General features: G+C 39.3%; 1 protein-coding gene across 15 annotated transcripts in view; it reads right to left on the bottom strand.

Moving 5' to 3' along the window:
• Dlg2 (discs large MAGUK scaffold protein 2) overlaps nt 1-22,310 on the bottom strand; it is a 1,446,492-nt gene that overhangs the window by 421,982 nt on the left and 1,002,200 nt on the right. For all 15 annotated transcript variants that reach the window (XM_055623355.1, XM_055623352.1, XM_055623367.1 and 12 more), the window contains one exon: nt 18,277-18,446. In XM_055623355.1, coding sequence (XP_055479330.1) covers nt 18,277-18,446 — 170 coding nt within the window. The remainder of the gene's footprint in view (nt 1-18,276; nt 18,447-22,310) is intronic.

The following is a 22,310-nucleotide window of genomic DNA, read 5'->3' as shown; positions in this document are numbered from 1 at the left end:
CGAATTCCTGTCTTGGTTGCCAGCTGTTGGTGCTGCTGAGAAGTGCGTGGATCATGAATGGGCTAACCTCATCATAAATGGAATAACTTATGGAAGAAGTAATAGTAGAATGGGCTATTAGGTGGTGGACCATAAGTGGAGGATTTAAAGCCCATTTTTGATGAGTATATTTTATTCCAAGATATTCTTCCCATTACATCCCCAAGCCACCATGAGGCGAACATCTTTGTTCCACTCTGAGATCCCCATTATGATATTCCACCTTTTCAGAGGCCCTAAGTGATGGAGCCAAGAAGGCTTCGTGTGAGACACACTCCACAGAAAAAGAGCCAGCCCCTGACACCATCCATGATACTTGTTATGCTTGCAGACAGAAGCCTGGCATAGCTATTCTCTGAGAGGCTCCATCTATCAGCAGTTAGAAACAGATGTTAAGACTCACAGCCAAACATTGAGAAGAGCTCAGGGAGTCTTGTGGGGGGAAGGATAGAAGAATTCTGAGGGGAAGAAGGTTCACAAGAAGACCAACACAGTCAACTAAACAGGGCCTGGGGGGTCGGGGCTTGTGGAGACTAAAGCGCCAAAGACCATGCATAAACTGGACTTAAGCCCCCTACACAGATGCAGCCAATGGGCAGCTAAGGCTTCAGGTGGGTTCTCTATAAAGGCAGCAGGGGCTATGTCTGACCTGGACTCTGTTGCCTGTTTTTCAGCCACTTCCCCATGGTAGGGATGCCTAGCCAAGTTACTGGGGAAGAGAATATGCTCCTGATGTGACTTAATGTGCTGGGGTGAGTTGTTGGGAAGGGGGTTCATCTTTTCTGAGGCATAGGGAAGAAGGGATAGGCGAAAGAGGGAGGGAGCATGGGATTGGGAGGAGATAAGAGAGATAAGAGAGAGGACTACAATGTAAGTGAATAAGTAAATAAATAAGTAAATAAATTCATTTTAAAAACTAGAAAAAAATGAAATGAAATTAGGAACATAGGTTAGTTATAATCATTAAAAATGATTAATGATCAATCTCTGCTCCATCTTTATCCCTGAACACCTGCTGTCAGGGTCAATCTTGGGTCAAAGCTTTTGTGGGTAGGTTGGTGTCACGCTCCTTCCACTGGTAGTCCTGTCTGGTATAGAAGATGGCCACATCAGTCTCCATATCTCCTGCTGCCATAGTCTCAGCTAGAGTGACCCTCATATCCTCCTACTAGCCTATCCTTTGGAGGGCCTCCAGCTTGTCCCAGAGACCTCCCCACCTTGCCCTCCCCCCAAACCACCATTCACTTCCTTTGATAGAACAGAGATTGGAGGAAGGGTCAAACAATGACTGGCCCAACTTGAGACCCATCAAATGGGAGAAAGCCAATTCCTGACACTATTAATGATACTCTGCTATGCTTGCTGACAGGAGACTAGCATAGCTCTCCTCTGAGAGGCTCCACCCAGCATCGGGTGGAAACAGATGCAGAGACTGACAGCCAACCATTATGTGAGCACAGAGAGTGGAAGATCTGGGGGAAGGATAGAGGGTCCTGGAGGGTATAATAACTCCACAAGAAGACTAACAAATCAACTAACTGAGGACCATGGGGGCTCATAGAGGGTGAACCACCAAGAAAAGAGCAAGCACTGATTGGACCAAGGTCTCCTACACATATGTTGCTGATGGGCAGCTTGGTCTTCATGAGGGTTCCCTAGCAATTAAAGTCGAGGCTTGTCTCTGACATGGACTCTGTTGTCTGCTTTTGGATCAGTTTCCCTAGCTAGGCTGCCTTGTCAGGCCTTAGTGGAAGAGGATATGCTTAATCCTGATGTGACTTGATGTGCCCCTGGCAGGTGGGTAGGGGACAGGACTTCCCTTTCCTGGGGAGGATGGAAAGGGGGAAAAGGGGAAGAGAGTGGGAGGGCAGGACCAGGAGGAGCAGGAGGAGAAGAGGGAGGGGGATACAATAGGGATGTAAAGTGAATGAAAAACAAACAAACAAACAAAAATTAATGATCAATTACCAATTGAGCACTAGCCACACAGAACCGAAGGCATAATTACTTGCCTTGATGAAACTCATACTCTTAGTATAATTTAAGGAGAAAAATCTTAAGATCACAACATCCAAGTTGGAAAGAAACATGGAAAGGGAGGTGTTGCAGGGTTTTTGAAGGGAGACAAATGGAGTGCTGACTGGGCAGAGCACCGCATAGTGAAAGATGGAATTTAACTGGCCAGATTACACAGTTAAAATAACTACGAGGCATCCGAGGGACAACAATAACAAAAGGGCACAGAACTAATAAAAGGCCATGTTTTCGGTCTTTCATCCACGTCTTTTGACTCTCACTAAGCTGTATAAGAAGGCCTTTAAACAGCAGATCCCATTCCAAGGAAATATGAACAACTTAGTTTAAGGATCCCCTCCAGAAAAAAAAAAACCTTCTGTGAACTGACAATTTCTAGCTTGTACCTTGCTCTTATTCTTCAGAGTAGTTTATAGTTTTCTGTATACAGACGTGTATATATATATCCATATTAACACATACAGATTAGTATACACATACGTATTGTCCTGTGCATTTGTTTTATGTTTTCTCGGTGTTACGGGTGCTGTAAAGACCTAGAAGGTGCACGTGTCAACACAAGTTGTATGATCCTCGCATAAACTTGATGAGTGGCATCTTCCTTATTACTAAGTATGTCTAAATCTAATATTACATAATATTTTTAAGTTTGGAAAAAGTCCTCAAATTTTCTGTAATTCACAATCAGTGTATGGTAGTAATATTGTCTCCAGGGGAAGGGGTTGGTACCACATCATTCTTTCATTTGTGTTTGGTCTAAATGTCCAATGGATTGTCACACCTAACAAACACAAAGTCAAGATGAAAAAGTTAATGAGAAAATCATTTTAGATAGAATTGAACTGTTTCTGCTCTCACTCCCTATTAGGGAAAAGGGGGATAAATTTTCCTCAAGTTTGTTGGGTAAGATAAGATTTCAATGGGATATTTACTGAATAAAAACCTAGGCACAGAGACTCTACAATCTAATTTATGCTGAAAGAGAAAAGAGGCTTGGGGAAACTTGCTGATTCAAAGCCTTTGCAAGTTAAAGAATATCTGTGTTTCCTCTGCTGTGCCCCTCGTTAGCTGGGAGATGGCACACAAAGAACAAAGAAAGCAACAAGTGTGAGGATTGTTGCCAATGAAACCAAAGTCTCCTCGCAGACACAAAGTAAGGTCTGTCTGGCATCCTAGACTTGAGCATGGGACGATGCGCGGTGCCACTGGTATCTTTTCTGCACAGTGCTTCACAGCTTCACCATACACAACTGCATCCTCATCTTACCTTAATAGACTGAATGATTTCACACTGTGTTTGCTGACTAATCATACGGATTCTCTTTTCCTGCCTCCAACCTTCCAATATGGACTCTCTCCCAGGAACAAGGCTTAAGAAACTGCCACCCCCCTACCTTCCCTACAGGGAGTTCCAGGGGCAGCACCAGGCTGGCAGCTTTCTTTTTTATGGAAGTCTGATACCCGGTAGCTCCTACTGTCTTTGTTTCTGACTTTTACGGCCCTATGATCTCTTTCTGATACAACACTTGATTTTTGTCATTTATCTGATAAACCAGATATTGAGTAATTATTGTGACACTTGGTGTTACAGGTGCCATGGGTATACTGGTGAACAAAGTAAATATACTGTCTGGGGCTCAAGTTTAGGGCAGACACAGGAGTCTTCAACCCAATGCATGGTAGCAACGCATATAATGAGGAAAATTAATGGCCCAGATAAATAACAGAAAAAAAATCATGTGTTCTAGGTAGAAAAACACACCAAATACAAAAACGTTAGGGACATGCTTAGGACTTGGCAGCAACAGAAAGCTGCCCAGGGTGATGGAAGCATTATGTCCAAGGAGAAGCTGAAAAGAGATGGAGACAAGAAGATAGCCAGAGGCTCGGAAACTCCATGGAGTTTCATTAAGCAAAAGTGACCCTACTGAATGGCTCACACCAAGGCTTGAGAGAATCTGGTTTATATGTGAATTTGCCTAGACTATTTGTTGAACAAGTGTACCTCGGAAGGGACAAAATGACAAGAGGCTGCTGTAAACATGAGTGTGCTGGTGTGCACGAGAGAAACGGCAGTTCAGATTTTCAGCAAATCCTGGGCTACTTAACAGGACTGACAGCGTTTGCCAGTGAACTAAATACGAGAGCAGGAGAAATCAGGGCTAGCATGCATACGTGACCTTAGCCACTTGGGATCATCTATTTAATGAGCTAGGAAAGCCTCAGGAAAGAGTTAATTTTGGAAAGTAAAATTGAAAGTTGTGTTCTATATTTGTTAATATTAAAATGTGTATTAAATGCTATAATGATCATATACAACATATAACTTGTACGGTTGGAAGGGGGTCTAGAGAAGTTCATACACTGTAAACTGAGTCCATAGTGTGGTTGTGCTGGACCTTTAAGATGTGGAGCCTAGTGGAAGAGAATTCGGTTGCAGAAAACACAATTCAATAGAAGTATTAAGAGTTTGGGGATTGGATTTTTTTCTCTTGAGGGTAGGTTATTATAAGCGAACCTGCACCTTCCCAAACATCTCTTCTGATGAGCCACTGGCAGACCAATCATACTCGCACTGTGATGCCATGGACATGACACCTTAAATCAGAGCTGAGCAGATGCTGGGGCATGCTGTTCACTACCCAGGACTGTGGGCAGAATAAACCCTGCATTAAATCTTTATAAGCGTTACTCCATAGAATATCCAGTCTTCTGCATTTTAATAAAGCAATAGAGAATAGACTAAGACAGGAGACAGCGTACAGATGGCATTTAAAGTTAGAAGACCACAGGAAAGTGTTTAGGACAGGATGAGGGCAGAGAAATAAAGAGACAACAGTGAGTCTTTGAAAACCTCTATGATCCCCCTCACTTTCTCCCCCCTCTCTCTCATATTTCCTCTCTTGACTTATTTACTCCCATATCATCACAGGTTCATCTTGAGAGCACATTACTGGAAAAGCAAAATAGCTTCTTCCTGGAAAAACAGGAGATATCCTAGATGACAATGAAAGGACATTGCTAGGACTTGAGTATTGTGATAACATAAATAAGCCAGATGCTCCAAACTGGGTTTTGGAAAATTGTCTGATAGAGCTAATGTTCCTCAGTGTATCAGCACACATATAAGCCGGTGACTGTTCTCTCTCCGCCTCCCTTGACACTCCTCTCTTTTTATCTCTGGTACACGTGTGTGTGCCCACGCCAACACACAAACATGCATGTGCCTGAATTTGTGTGTGGAGGCCAGAGGCCAAGCTTGAAGGTCATTCCTCAAGAGCATCAGATCATCTCATTTTTTGAGACACGATTGTTTCCTGGGACCCCAGGTCTCTAAGTATGTTAGGCTGTTTGGCCAACAGGTTCCAGAAGGACCTTAAGATTTTCTCAAGATTTTTAAGAGAAACTTCTATTTAGAAGTTTTAAAAGTTGTAAATTACAATAACAAGAGACTACATCAATTAATTTAATGAGAGAAATAGGCATGATTCCTTCTTGAGTAGGGCACAGTGTCTTTGACAAATGAATAGAGACTAATTTCTAAGTGCTGGAGGAGAATTTTAGAAGTGAACAATTCCATCTCATGAACCTTTTGGTGGGCTGCAAACACTCTGTTGTCATACTTGGTTTCTAAGGATCCATCCGAAGCGTAATCCTCCTGAGGTCTCAGCTAGTCAAGCCATGGGGAATCACCACCGTCAGGTTAGCAGGAACCACTGAGAAGGCTGTTCAGTAACAAGCTGGGGCAGAAGTTTGTGTGACATATAGTCCAGCAGAGGGTTACACTGCTGAGTCATTTGAAGCAGGAGGAGGGCACATGCAGCAGGAGGCAATCTTTTACCCATTAGAGAGAATGCAGAACCTCAAAATGCTAGGTTCCTATTAAGCAAATATGAGAACTATCTGTTGTAATCTGCATCAAGGGGAAGATACTCTGAAAATCACACGCATTTTGTTGTAAAGTAACTTTTCTGAAAGCTCTTTCTGCACACTACTGCTTCAAACAATCATAAAGTCAAAGAGGAAACACCTGTGAGAGAAAGGCATGCCAAAAAAGAAAATCAGTGGAGGTTTCTGAAGACAAAATCAACAACAGAATACTTAGATTTGAATGCCAAGAAGAATTGCAACATTGATCATTTTTGCTTAAAAGTTTGTTCAGGCAGTTTAGCTAGAATACTGATTTAAAATTAAAAACTGATCATGGAAGGGTGTCACTGAAAGATTTCACACTTCAATATTCACAATTACAACCAAGAATGATGTCACTGTATATTTCTTGTCCTCAATACATTTCCTGGCTCTTGATGGCATATATCTATATAGAGCTAAATATAATCTAGACTGAAATAAACTGAAACCATCTATTATTTCTTTTGCTAAACATACATCTGTCAATATCTATATATCTTGGAACACTTATTTCCATTTTTCATTTTTAAAAAGTTTTTTGTTTTTGTAAATGTTGGTGCTCATTAACTTATGACTGATTATGATGAAAATTATAATCTACTCCTTGTAGATTGTAGTTTTCAATTTTTTATAAACAGAAAATGACAATATTTTAATATTTTACTACAAATTCTATTTTATGGGTATTACTATTGTCAAGTGTATTTTGTTGTCAGTGCTTTCTCACTTTTCTTTAGGAACTGTGGCTTGAATGAACCTCATGATGCTAGGCAGATGCTGTATTGGTCTCCTCATTTTAAATCTTCGTATTTTTTTTAAGAATTAGTTTTTCAGAATAAGTTATATGAATGTGTATATGTGTATGTTAAAAAAAAAATTCAAAGGCATAAAGAATGTATAGTAAAAAAAGTTTTCCCTCTTCTGATGTCTATCTCATGGGAGCAGCCTTACCAGGCCACAGAGGAAAACTATGTAGCCAGTCCTGATGAGACCTGCTAGGCTGGGGTCAGATGGAAGGGGAGGAGGACCTCCCCTATCAGTGGACTAGGGAAGGGGCATGGGTGGAGAAGAGGGAGGGAAGGCAGGAATGGGAGGGGTTGAGGACAGGGGCTACAGCTGGGATACAAAGTAAATAAATTGTAATAAATTGGGAACTAGAAATGATCCTCTTGAGTGAGGTATCCCCGAAGCAGAAAAACATATATACTCACTTTTAAGTGGATATTAGACATATAATATTGTATAATTATACTAAAATCTGTACACCTAAAGAAGCTAAGCAAGAAGGAGGACCCTGGGTAAGATGCTCAATGCTCATTCAGAAAGGCAAATGGGATAGACATTGGTAGGTGAAAACAAGGAACAAGACAGGAGCCTGCCACAGAGGGCCTCTGATATCCAGCAGGGTATTAATGCAGATGCTGAGACTCATAGCCAAACTTCGGGCAGAGTGCAGAGAATCTTACGAAAGAAGGGGGAGATAGAAAGACCTGGAAGGGTCTGGAGCTCCACAAGAACAACAGAACCAAAAAATCTGGGCCCAGGGGTCTTTTCTGAGACTGATACTCCAACCAAGGACCATCCATGGAGCTAACCTAAAATCCCTGCACAGATGTAGTCTGTGACAGCTCAGTCTCCAAATGGACTTCCTAGTAAGGAGAACAGGGGGTCTCTAACAGGAGCTCATTGGCTGGCTCTTTGATCACCTTCCCCTGGGTGGGGGGATGGGGGGTGGGGCCTCCTTATCAGGCCACAAGGAAGACTGTGAAAGACAATTCTGATGAGACCTGATAGACTATGGTCAGATGGAAGGGGAGGAAATCCTCCCCTCTCAGTGGACAGGGGAAGGGGAATAGGAGGAGACGAAGGAGGTAGGGAGGGAGAGAGGGTGAGCTTGGGAGGGGACAAGGTTGGGGGCTACAGCTGAGATACAAAGTGAATAAATTGTAATAAATAAAAAATTATATTAAAAATAAGTTTTAAAAAGTTTTCTTTGCACATTGTTCCCTCTCTGGGGCAATCACTGTTAGCAATTACACTTCTAGGTACATTCTATGTCTAAACATGCATATTGTTTGCTTTTACATGAGTCATTAAACATTATGCAAATTTCAACACAATGTACTGTATATAATTTAATGATTTATACTGGTTTTGTTCCATTTCAGTAATTTCGTCCACTTTGTTAATAAGTATCCATTCAGCACGAATCTCAGACATTCATTTTTAAAGATGAGGAAAATGTAAAAATATTTTGAAATTCTTTTGGTCATTCCTTCATTCCTTAGGCTATTTTGTCTGCTGCAAACATTGGTGAAGCAGACTGTTATTTTACATGCAGTCATCAATAAAGATTCTTAGAAGCAGATCTCGTAAACCACAAGGCTAAAAACATTTTAAAATCTGATATTATAGTATTGTTCTTCAAGATGATGGAGAATTTTTTAATTAAATTTTTATTTTTTATATTAATTATAGTTTATTCACTTTGTATCCCAGCTATACCCTCCTCCCCCCTCCCCTCGAAATCCCACCTGCTCTCCCTCATCTCCTCCTATGCCCCTCTCCACGTCCACAGATAGGGAGGTCCTCCTCCCCTTCCATCTGACCCTAGCTTATCCAGTTTCATCCAAACTGGCAACATTGTCCTCGTCTGTGGCTTGGCAAGGCTGCTCCCCCACCCAGGGAAGGCAGTCAAAGAGCCAGCCACTGAGTTCAGGTCAGAAACAGTCCCTGTTCACCTTACTACTAAACCCACTTGGATACATTTAACTCTAACAGCCTCTGCTGGCTCTCAGGATGGACCCCTTTCACAAGGTTCTCACCAAACTTGCTTTTTTTGTGTTCAATCTGTTTCATGAGAGTAGTATTTTACAGTGTTACTGTTCAACTCTCAAATTGTGTTTAATATTTAATATCATAGGAATGTATGGTAGGTTTATTGAGACAATTTTCCCTACTCTGTGGCTTTATTTGTCACTGTCAACGTTTTTTTTTTTAAATAAATAAAAGCAACTCATACAGTCCTTCATATCCATTTCTATTTTTAGTTTCATGCTTTTCCTTTTAAAATTATTCTTCTTTTTATTGTAACTAGAGTCTTGTCTTATATCACACACACAGACACACACACACACACACACACACACACACACACACACACACACACAGACTCCCATGGTTCATCTAGGAAAAAATGTCTCTTGTTTCCAGTACCACTTAGAATTTTCTTTTCCTCCATGGTTTTGTTTAGTTTAGTTTAAAAAAAATAGTCTATCTACGTAGTAGATTAGACTGGCCTAGAGCTTGTGATTCTCCTGTCTTAGCCTTCAAAGAAGAGCAATTTCTGGCATAAACCAACCCTACCCAGTTTCCTCCTCTATTTTAATAACTCCCTGTCCAGTATTGACTGATAATTCCCCATCTTGCCTAATGCAATCCTTTATTATGCAAATTTTTACCTTTTTCTGGACTTTTTTTGGCATTTCATAAGTAGATGAATCATGTATTTTCTAAACTTAAAAAAGTTTAAATTCATTTTCCTCATCAATATTAAGAACAATTCCATTACATATACACCATTAAGCTTTCTGGTCAAGATAAATTCTAAAGTTATCTAGCTACAATTGTCTTCAAAAACAATGTTCATGTTTTAATTTGATTTAGGATTTAGAACTATCTGAACTAGTAAACGTAGCAGGTAGTTTTGAAATAAAATATTTGTTGAGTGACTGATTATTTTCTGAATATGAGTTTTAAAAGAAGAACATCTATTTTTCAGGCATTGATACGCAGGCACAGATGTCCTAATATGCCCATTCAATAGCTATGCAACACATGAATTTAAACTGTGAATCTCTTTGTTCTATGGTTGCCACAAAGCATATTAGTGAAAATAATTTAGAACAGAAGAAATTCATGGTTGTAGTGTTTCCCATGGCAACATTTTTTCTTTTAAAACATTCAGAATGCCATAAGGAAAACACATGAATTTGTTAATATTCATAGCCCTCTGAAGATTTGATGTTTGAATCATACAACTCCAAAAAATTCCAACCTTTGTCATGAACAGTGCATTTAAAATTTTGCATTTTAAATGTTAAAATGGTTATGTTTTAATATTTTCATTCACAGAGTCATTTGATCATATGTGCTGAGCTTTAAGTAGCATGTAAATAATCTGAGGGAGAAATGATGATGGGATTATCCCCACAGGCAAAATGAGAGGAATGACATAAGCCTTTAATTTCTGACTGTCATTAGCAAACTCAGTCAAATGACTTGCTTTCCCATAATGCTATAATGCACAGAACTGTAGAGATTAGAGCAGCAATATATTTGCATTAGTTTTTCAGTGAAAATCATTTGTTCTGAGTTCCCAGGAGAGAGTTTGTTTACAAATCTTTTCATGATATGGGATCAAACATTAGCTTATAAAAATTCTTTGTAAGCATATATCTTAGATCTGAAATTATCAGGAATTAACAGTTCACTTACAGGAGAAATCCAGTGGCTAACTGTCAGCAAACATGCTTAATTTATCACCTGTTATCAATTCCCCAACTTGGAAAAAAAATTGTGAGGGTGGAAAGTGGCAATGTAGCCATATTTATTTCTGAGAAGAATATTTTCCTGGCTTACCATATAGTTGGCCTTTTCTTTTGCATTCTCTGTATTTAATCCCTGTAAAAGTTTTCATTGTATATGTACTTAAGCCGATCCCCTTATTATTAAGGGAATAATTTTAATTCAAAGGAATGGACAGAAATAACATTAAAGAAAAAAAAATACAGTGCTTTGAGGCCTCATGCCAAAGTTAAAATTGCCATTTTTGCTTACAAATAGTCAAGCCATTGTTCAGAATCACCTGTCACAGAAAAACAGGTCCACCTACCACTTGGAACTCAGAGCCCAGAGGACAATCTTGAAAAGTTAAATGGGGCCCTGCATTCAGAGACACATTCACACATGCATTAAAATATCAATGTACCTTTTAATTTACCCCCACGGCAAGAAATGGAAAGAATGTATGCTATCCTTTCATGCGATAAATGGTAGGTCCCAGCAGCCAAACGAGTACACAAACTTTGTGCTTGGCTTCTTTTGGTGGTGTGGTAAACTGATCATAAACAAATGAATGATGGACAACTCCAAACTTTTTTTCACTTCAGCCCTCAAATTAGGTGGCAATCAGTCTAGCTTGGTGCACAGCGTTGCTAGCAGAGAATAACCTTAGTGCATGCAGGCTCTGCACAAGGGTTAAGGACAGCCCATCTAATTTTCAATTAAAATCTTCATTCATAACATATGAACTATGTGCTTAAAACAGGAAACTTTTGGCCTCTATCTAAAGATCAAGATATAAGGCTAATCAATTTGCAATTTCTAAAAGTTTCTGTGTTGGTTATAGGTCATTTTGGCTATGTTGATATCAGAGAGAAGGAGAGTAGGGACAGAGAGAAGATCCAGAACGAGCAAGGAAACAATAATCAAGAAACTGATCTGTAGAATAGGAAAGCTAGTAAAGTGCATTTCGGCTAGATGTGCAGTAAGTTCCGTGTCTCTTATACATGTCTCTTATACGTGTCTCTAGCCATGTTGGCATGGCTAGTTGATTTTGAACTAAGCTGGATGAGAAATCTGTCCTGAAAGGACAGCTTGAGACATTTTTACCAAATGAAAATCCTCTGAAGTGTAGAAATTAGTTTTGGACCCAGTGCACTAGCAGGCAACATGTGAAAGGCTTCAAACACTGATTCAGTTCCATCTGTGGTCCTGCGAAACTTTGTGTGAGCAGCAGAGTGTTGGAAAGAGCATTCTCTCCTCTTGGGGGAGGTTTCAACACAGCCTCCCATCTCAGCTATTCGGTTTCCCTCTTGCCACACTTCAGTGACGGTCTTGACTCCTGTCCATCTCTCTCCCTCCAGTTCCCACCAGTTCCCACCCAGAGTGTGGGCACAAACTCCACCTGTCTTTCACTTTCCTTTAAAGGTGTTGTTAAAGTCTTCCAATAGAGTGTAGACACAGAACGAGATCATCAAATTACTGTGTAAACTGAGCAGGTTGCTTATCTCCTTAATTCACATTGTTGGGACTAGTCTTTCCTATTTATTAAGGGCTTTTGAGAAGCCTGGTCACAGCAGGATGGACAAAAAAGGGAAAGAATAAAATTTCTTTTTGTTGTTTTGTTTTTGATTTTGGACGAAGACTGCATTTGTGGAAAGACAGTATGGAAGTGGTTTTTGGGGGAGAGTATGCAGAGAGGGGTCAAAACGGAAAAGGAAGGCATGTGAAAAGTGGTAAAGGATGAGCAGCAACTCAGAGGCAGGCGAATCAGAAGATATAAGAAGGGGAGAACAGTGCAGCCACTCCTGATGAGACCTGATAACCTAGGGTCACATGGAAGTGGAGGAGGACCTCCCCTATCAGTGGACTTAGAGAGGGGCAGGGAGGGAGGGATTGAGAGGGAATGAAGGCGAGGTTACAGCTGGGATACAAAGTAAATAAACTGTAATTATTATAAAAAATAAAAGTTTAATTAAAAAAAGAAGGGGAGAATAACCCAGAGAAGGGTGAGCCAAGCCCTGTGGCTGGAAGAGAGGGAGACCACAGAAGGCACTGGATACTGTAGTGAGAAATTTAGGTTCTTTCCTAGAGACAAGAAAAGAGCCATTGGACATTTCTGAGCAAAGAGAGACCATTAATAAAGCAATGGGTTTTTCCAAAGCCGGCCTAAAAGAAGACATAGACATAAAGGGATTGGCAAGGGAGTCTATTGTATAGGTCAGAGAAGACTTCTTAGAGACACAAACTTCATAATAATGAATGCAAAGATTTTAAAGAGTGGATGACTTGATAAAGACAGCAAAGCACAGGGACTTTGAGCCTTTGACTTTGGATGAAAAAGACAACCATTAACATAAATGGAAACTGGTGTGAAAGGACAACATGCTGTCAGTATTCAATATCTCCAGGGATACATTTCCATATATTAAGTATATGGAAATAAGGAATTAAAGGAGAAATATATGCATATAACATTGCTGAACACTTTCATAAAGTTTTAGCTGAGTATAGACACAAATGAATTTGTATAGTGCTAGACAGAAAACACTTGTTTTAAGACCCATGGTAATTTAAAATACCCCAAAATTTCCTTAATATATGTAAATACATTAATGAGTATATTCTGTACACAGTAATGTTCATCCAATAGGTTTATTTTTTTGTACAAAGCAGTATGCAAACATCACTGAATTTTCAGTGTGTACTGACATACAACTCATTAACCGCAAAAATACGGCATTTGTAAAGAAACTAAAATGGATTGTATTTAAGATCATTCATAGGAGTGGGGATATGGCTTAGTCAGTAAGGTACGAATGGTGTAGACATGATGACCTGCGTTCGGATCCCTAACATCCATGCGCAGAGATGTTACAGATGGTGCGTCTGCAGCTGTAGCCCCAGCAGGGAAAGTGGGAGTTACGGACAGGAGGATCCTTCAGCTTCATTTGCCAGGCACCATCAAACTGGTTCTCTCTGTGTTCACTGAGACGCTCTCTCAAAGTGCAAAGCAGAGAGTACATGAGGAGGACACTTGTATTCGCCTCCAGTCTCCATGAGCACATGACAGATGTGCACGGGAACTGAACACATACACACAACATGCACACACACACTGAGAGATAAATGGTGCAAAAATGCTGAAGTTTGTTAGGAGACAGTTGAACTTACGTTCGCTTTTTTTTTTTTTTGCAATTATTTGCCTAAAACAAACCCATAAGCAAATCCAAATTTAGATAGCAATAATATTTCAACTTTGACATGTTAAATTTTCTGATTAAGCCTTAAGAAATTTTTTTTCCCACAGGAGTAATTAACAAAAACCATTAGGTTTCTAAAAAAACTAAAAATGGACCTATCATGTGACCCAGCTCCAATATTCCTAGATATTTAGTCAAAGGATTTCAAGTAACCACATCAGAGATACTTGCATATACATTAGTGTTCAGTGAAGCATTGTTCATAGGAACGCGGTAGGGAATCAACTAGGTACTTACCAAAATAGACATGGGTAAAGGAAATTATATATAAATACATATCATACATACATATACACATATGACCAAGGTTATGTTATTTGCACAAATATGGGTAGAACTGGAAATAACTATATTAAGTGAATTAAATCAGTTTCTGAAAGACAAATATTACAGCTTCTTTCATTTTTTTCCAGTCTCAGGCTTTATGCAGACACAGAAAATCATATATAGATATGAAAATAGAAACAAAACTGCCTAGAAGAGCAAAGGGGACAAACGTGAGAGGAAGTGAAGGAGCAAAGAAGGGTAGGGTAGCAGAGTACGGGGGATGTGCCATGTATGTATACTATTCACATGCGTGACGATGGTCATATTTAATCCAGCATAACAGGACTGTGCCACCTAACTTCTCACAGAGCTTAGTTTGTTTAGATTCGGCCACAAGGACCAGTGATCTTGATGAGTGTTTAATGACAGACTTCTTTGGTTGCTTTAGACTAAGAGGAATTCTAGGAGCTTTTTAGGAAAGCCACTAAACCTCTTTTGTCATAAAAGCCCTCTAGGGGGTTCCTTGAAACATCCCCCTACACATTCAGATTTTCTTTTTTTAATTTTTGATTTCTTAGAAAGCAGAAAGTAGATTTCCTTAATCACTACTTTCTACATAGTAGAAATCAATATATTCTATATTATTTTTTTTCTCAACTGACAATACATAGACCCCAGATGCCTTCAATTACTGAATTGTTAGAAATTCAGCACGATAAGGGGGATTTTTCATGCTGAGAAAGGCATTTTTACTTTTCATTGGAAATACAGAATAGGCTTCCAAGACATTCTCAAATTCCTAATCACATTTCTACAGAACTTTTTCTATAGCCCACCTCATTTGACAGGCATCATCGCATTTAGAAAACTGGGCCTCACGTGCAGAATGACCCACACATGGTTTATCAATGAGGCGGTATCAACATGTGCGTTTCCCGTCTGGTTCTATTTGACTGCACAGATGTCCAATGGCAAGCCTTAGTGTTCCAACCAATCAGCTGTACTGGATAATAATACTAAGACAGCAAAGCACTAACTGGCCCCTACCTACCTCAGCTGGACAGACTCATTGTTTCACTCCTTGACCACTAGGCAACATGAAGACCTGGCCTATGCTTGGGACGCCGTGATTTTATCTGTCCCTGCAATGCTCTCCTCTCCAGCTCCATGGCTATTTTAATTTATAATTCAGTAGTTAGTTTGGGTAGCCTCTGTTTCCTTTGGCATAGTACCTAATCTGCTTTCCCTCAATATCTTACATTCCTTCTTACTTTTCCAGGTTTATATCATAGATGTTTTCCTTATCTGACTATAATTTCCTTGGGAGCAAACATCACCTCTTGTCTTTGTGAATCCCTGTCCAGCTGTGTCATGTACACAGCAAATATTTAATAAGTATTTGTTGAAGAAACATTGAAGAACCAGGTTACTGTATAGCAAGACAGCCATAGGTTAAATACACTTAACATTCATAGTTGAATACATCTAACTGGCTAGAGTGCTAATGTTTACCATTGGACAACTAAATGGTCAAAGAGGACCAGATAGGGACCTTTGTGCATGGGGAGTGTTTCCAGTTCTCCACAGTATCTTGACTCATCTGGCTAAGATAAATCACACAGCCACTCCACCACCATTGAAATCATGGCTCAAGCTTCAGTCTAAAATCATTTTGCCTTGCAGATGTTAAACAGGTTGACTTTAGGGTCATCTCTTTTTATTAGAACATTTTGAAGGAAGGAGACTTCATATTGCCTTAGAGTTTCCATGATACAAGTTTATCATGGTGGAATCTCCTCCCTACCCCCCCCCCCAGGGATACTGTAGTTTAAAAACCAAGAATTATAAACATACTAAAGTAGAGAAAGCAGTATCTTTTCAGATTTAGTATAGACTCTAATAATATGTTATTCTAATTCTACATTTCATGAGATTGAGGCACTGGGAGAAGAATCTGGAATTCAAACAGTGATTGGAACACTTTCTTTCCTTGCAGCTCAGTAGGCTTTGTATAGCCCTATAAGGTGGTTCTCAACCTTCTTACTGCTGTCACACTTTAATACAGGTCCTCCCTTTGACCACAGCCCTAAAATTATTTCATTGCCACTTAAGAACTATAATTTTGCTACTATTATGAGTCAATACATAATGTGTGACACCCGTGGGGGTTGTGACCCACAGGACGACAACCACTGGTACAGAGAAACAAATCAGCCCTATAGGGAATAACCCTGTACCAAAAAATATGACTGACTCAGCACATTTCTCCATAGGCTCTACAGAGTCAGCGTTCTGGAAGGAACACTGCCCCTAGGATTTCCTTGGCTCAGGAGATCATCTCCATACACTGTGTGTGTCCTTGGGGTTATTGCCTGCATACAGGGTTAATTAGCTCTCACTTTTTATTCTCTTCCTCCTTGTAACAAAAGATTCTCTCCCTACAACAGGCACGGAGAAAAGAATAATCCAGCGTGAAGTAAAAGAGCTGGAGGAGGCATAATGTCAAAATAAAGATCCAACAAATGTGTTCCCGATAAAATTAAGGAGTTTGGGTCATCAGCTCCCTACAGCCTGTAAGTGTTTTGCTGAGCAGCTGGAGGTCATCCAGTGACTGAGAGCAGGAAGCCAGCAAAAGAATGGCAATGTTTTCCTGAGGGCTTAAATTAGCCTTTGCTTAGGGAAATGATGAATAACTGCTGTAGCTGAGTTGTATAAATAGACTCATATTATTTATATAGAACATATATTTTTAATAGAGAAAAATCTATGTTCCATTCATTTGGCTTTCAAAAGCAAACTGCCGGTGTGATTTTAGTAAATGGATAGGGTAGACCATCATTCACACTTGAATTCTAATGCACCTGTGCTTAATTCATGAAGGACTTCTAAGTATTTTCATTACATTGCTAAAAAACCCATTACCATATTTTGTAAAAGAAAAATATATTTGAAATAACTTGCATGCCTAGCTAATATTTTTCTGAGTGGTCAGTTTGTACCAGGATTTATTCCAAATATATGAACTATCTTAATGAATCATAGTAATAGCTCCAAGAACAAACCTTGTTTTTAATTGTATTCCATAGATGAAAAGATCAAGGCCAAGAAAATGAAACATTTTTATCCAAAGCTTCCCAGCTAGTCAAGGGCAGAGATGGAGTTCAACCTACATGTTCTGAGTTTATGCTTCTTCCTACTATGTTCAAATTCTTTAAAAAATATTTGGTCTCATCAAGTACATGTATTTAATGAAGGTAATTCCCCTGGTAAATGGCTGAACTAGTTTTCTAATGAGTTTGTCTGGTTTGTGTGTCAAAGATGGCAAATGCCACTTAATATTGTCTGCCAGAAAAGGTTAAATGCTTCTTTTTCAGTGACATAGTTAGAATTAGACATTAAATAGATTTTAAACAAAAAATAATATCAGTCTAATGATTACCCAGTTATAATCTAAAATATTTAATTGTGATGCTAGGTGGTAGTGGCATATGCCTTTAATCCTGGCACTTGGAAGGCAGATGCAGGAGGATCTCTGTGAGTTAGGAGCCAGCCTGGTTTATAGAGTTAGTTTCAGGGCAGCCAAGATTACACACACAAAAAAAAAAACCTTGTCTAGGAACAGGACAGGAACATTCCACAGAGCACTTCTGAAAGACTCTATACTCACCAGGGTATGGAAGGAGTTACTGAGACTTATAGCCAAATTTGGGCAGAGTGCCAGAATTCTTATGGAAGAAGAAGGAGATATAAAGACCTGGGTCAGAAACTTCACAAGGAGAACAACAGAGCCAAAATACCTTGGCCCAGTGGGGCCTGCAGAGACCAGTACTTCAACCAAGGACCATGCATGGAGAGGACCTAGACCACCTGTTCAAAGGAAGCCCATAGGCTGCTCAGTTTCCAAGTGGGTTGCCCAGTAAGGGACACAGGGGCTGTCTCTGACATGACCTCAGTGGCTAGCTATTTGATCACCTCCCCCTGGGAGGGTGTAGTCTTGCCAGGCCACAGAGGAAGATGATGCAGCCAGCCTTGATGAGACCTGATAAGCTAGGGTCAGAAGGAAGGGGAGGAGGACCTCCCCTATCAGGGAACTAGGGAAACTAGGGAACTAGCCCTTTTAGGTAGGCTTTGGAGTACATTTTAGACAAACGGTTTTGATAATTCTTGCCTCAGTATGAGTTGTTTGTGCTTTCATTACCTTTCGGCCCTTTGAACAGCTTGATTTCCACGACAGTCTCCAAAATGGGTCGTCTTCTCCGCACGTAGAGCCTCACAATAGACCCTGCTTCTTTGAGAGCTTCCACCGCTTTACTGTGGGAAACTTCTGACACATCAACCTCGTTCACCCGCAAGATACAGTCATTGACCCTGTAAGGGAGAAAGAGGCAAGGTTTAGCAGTAGCTAGGAGCTGGGAGTGAAGAATTCTTTACAACTACTTACACTAACACGGGGACAAGAGTGTGAGAAACTTGAAAATGTTCACATTTGGAAGCGTACTTACTTACAATACAAGAAAGCAAGTCAAGCTCACATTCCTTGACTGCCAGCGTTCCACACACTTATCACGAGGCTAGCCAGTTTCCATCGTAGTTCCTACTACGGTAGTGTGACTAGGACTAAGTAGCACATTGTCAGAGTTAGAAGGACCTTTAAGATAGCTGTCAATGACAACATTATTTTTTCTGTCTTAGCTGGTTGGACTGAAAGTCAGTATTTAAAGGCTTCTCAGTACTTACTATGGTAGACTATATAGACACAACAGATGTAATTTTATCACTTAACTTTGCAAAATTCAGAAAGTAGGTATGAAAGTGTTATGCAATAATTGTAGACACTCTGAAAAATATAACTATGTAGGAAGAAGAAAAATCATGTAAAACAGTCACCTCAACGTGTTTAGCTCGTTGGCAAATTATCTTTAAATATCTTTTGCCTGGAATTCATCTCACAATATTATAAATATTGAAGCTTGGACTCAATGAAGCTTTACAAGATCCTCAGATAAGCCTGTCTAGGACATTTACTTTAAAAACGAAGGATTATGCAACACATTAATTGTTTATATCTTCACACAGGAAGGAATAATTTGACTTCATTTGCAGTTAGTTTATTTTTATGATAATTGTTAGTGATTACATGAATCATGGCTCGGAGCATGGGTTTCAGGCTAGAACGATTTCTTCACTCTGCCTATTCATTTTAATATCCCCCATAGCAGGTTATCTTGTCTCAAGTCAAACATGAGAGTGACTGCTCTTGCCTGACCTCCATCACTATACATTCAAATAAAGCTGCAGAACACATTGAGTGGCTACTGAGGTGTTTTTGTTTTTGTTTTTCATCTTCTCTGCTACCTCCTGATTGATGTCAACATCACCTCTTCTCTAGATGACTTTCAAAACCTCCTGCCCAATATTCTTGTGGCCTCTTTGTTATCTTTGAATCCCTTCTCCCAGAGTGGCCAGGGAGAAGTGAATGTACCTTACCCAACTTCTATTCTCTAATTTCTTCTTTCAATGTCCAATTTTGTCCGAGAGATATATTAATTAGCAGGTATTTGTTGAATATGAAAAAAAAAAAAACTCAAATTCAATTGTTGGAATTCCATCTTCTAAGTTTATGAATATGGGTAATTTTCTGAAATTCTTAGCCTCTACATCCTTTAATAATAGTAATATCTACTATGGAGGTTTTAGGGAAGAATAAACTAGACAGTATATACATAAGACTTTCCATAGATGGAAGAATATAATAAACTCCTAATAAATGTGTTGACAATGCAGTATGTATTAATGTATAATATTTCTAACAATTGATTTTAAAAAATAGCTTTATGGGATAAGATTCATGTCCATTGTGGAAATTAGTAATGATATAAGTACCATTTTATTGGAGATATTGGCAGTTTGGGCAGAGATTGGATTTGTTCTCAAGTCTATCTATTCTATCTATCTATCTATCTATCTATCTATCTATCTATCATCTATCTATGTACCTATGTATCTATCTATTCTTTTTCTACCACCTATCAATCTATCATCTATCTTCATCATCACCATCATGATCATCACCCTCAATCTTCTACCTACCTATCTACCTACCATCTTTCTATTTGTATTTATTTATTTTTGCTGTACTGTGTGGATAAGCCTAGGCCTTCAGATATTCTTAGGAAGTACTCTAGTACCAAGATATATCTGGATCCCTCAAACCTTCATATTAGAAAAAATACATCTAATGTGGCACACCAATTCATATATATTATGTCTACCAATTCAAAATATAAGTCTATCATGGACATATTTGCATATACTACATAAAAGCATGGAGAGGGATTTAAGTGTATTTTCTCATAATTCTTTATATGTCTGTTTAAGAAGCTGTTATGACAACCCTTGCTTTATGAGACATGTAGCAGCCTTCAAATCCTGAAATGCAAGATTTCACTAATATATACAGTGATGCTATTTCATCAGAACAGATGGAATGGCTTTAACAGGTTTACACATATGTTTCCTCTCTAACAACAACAACAAAAATCCAGAAAGCCACCAGTTAAAATAGTTTCGTGAATGTAGGCATGCACTGGGGATGCCAGCCGCCCTGGAGCAGCTGGTCCTTTGAGAGTGGGTAATTTTGCCATCTCATGGTAATAAAAAAGCATAGTTTACCATCACCTCATGTTCAGAATACTAATCATAGCTTGACCACTATGTTTCATAAAAGGGAGTGGTAGAAAAGAATCGGAGGTTACATCTGTTCAAGCTCTAGTAATTATTTCCTTTTGTGTACAGTGGAATCTTTAATCATCAGTAAACAAAGCACAGTGTAACTCATGTGGTTGTTCCTGAATACAGAGGAGAAGCAGGTATCTTTAAGATAGTGCATAGAACACAAGACTAACAAAGAGGAGTCTGGGTTTGAGTCCAGGTGCGTAGGAAAGACAACCCATCTCTTTGGATTCATATTCCCATAGAAAAGAGGAAACATAGCCATAGTTGTCAAAAGGAGTACCAGACAGCGAATGGGTGTAGACATACGTTAACAATGAAGGCATGAAAGTTACTGATAAGTAGGTAAAACATGTGCAGAGTGATTTGTTTAAAAGTCAACATAGCAGACATTTAAATTTTTCTTTAGATCATGCCAGAGCCAAAGTTGTTTTAAGTTTTAATTACTATGGCTAAAAGATCCTTAGAACAAAAATGCCTCTAACCTGTAAGAACCTAGCCCCAAGGCAGATACTTCCTGTGGTGCTGGAAGCTATTGTTTGTGGAACATAACAAGCCACATGTGTTTGCTTCCCTGATGTGCTTTATCAGATGTAGGTAGGAGGTAGGTAGGTAGGAAATGCATCCACAGGAAATATGTCAGGATGTATACTTTCCCCAGTTGGACCTGGTAGGAAACATGTAGCTTTATGAGTTTACCTTTATAAGCCTCAGCAAAATGTGACAAATTGTCACAGTCTATCACCTTGGTCAGGATTTAATTAAAGCTTGCTTCAAATTTGCCTCAAAATTATGGTAGTGGTCTTATTCTTGCACAGTGGAATTAACAGGCATCCACAGTGTGCTCTATTAGTCTGGTCTCTTCAATCATTTTTCTCACTTCAGTTCATGAAGTATTGATCTCCATTTTTATAAATAGAGGGATACCAATGTTAAGGTCATTCTCACCTTTGGTGAGGACAGGACATGATTTCCAACTGCTTTAACCTTTTCCTATGTTAATACAAAGAATTTACGGTTGTTTGCTTTACATTAAAATAAAAAAATGGTCAATGAATCTACATTGAAATTCTTAAAAAGAGAGAATGTCAAGCCAGGGAACTAGGACATTCAACTTCCCCTCCCCCCAATTACTTGAAATAGAATTTGGCCCTCAGGCCACAGCTATTTAAAATTAATTTGTTTACTCTCACTGAAGATAACCTTTGTGAGTAAAGTCACCCCTCTTTTTAAGGCACATAAATGTATCCTTAGCTTCAAGCTGAAGTAATGCATCATCCTAGCAAGAAGTAAGCCTCTATCATATCTGAAGCCATTGTGTAAGGAAGCCACTGTGTAAGGAAGCCATTTGCATACAGAAATTCTCTTCACTGTGCTGCTGTGACTGACAGTTTCACTCTGCATTTGCTCTTGCAGATAAAAGTCTGCAGCTTGCCTGGAGCAATTTTATCTTGTGGAACAGAATTGGCCACCTAGTTACTTTTTTTTTTTTTTTTTAAT

Source organism: Psammomys obesus, unplaced genomic scaffold, assembly GCF_907164565.1.
Source record: "Psammomys obesus unplaced genomic scaffold, mPsaObe1.curated_primary_1811, whole genome shotgun sequence".
Lineage (NCBI taxonomy): Eukaryota > Metazoa > Chordata > Mammalia > Rodentia > Muridae > Psammomys > Psammomys obesus.
The sequence above is the reverse complement of the archived record's forward strand: the minus strand, read 5'-3'. Positions and strand labels throughout refer to the sequence as shown.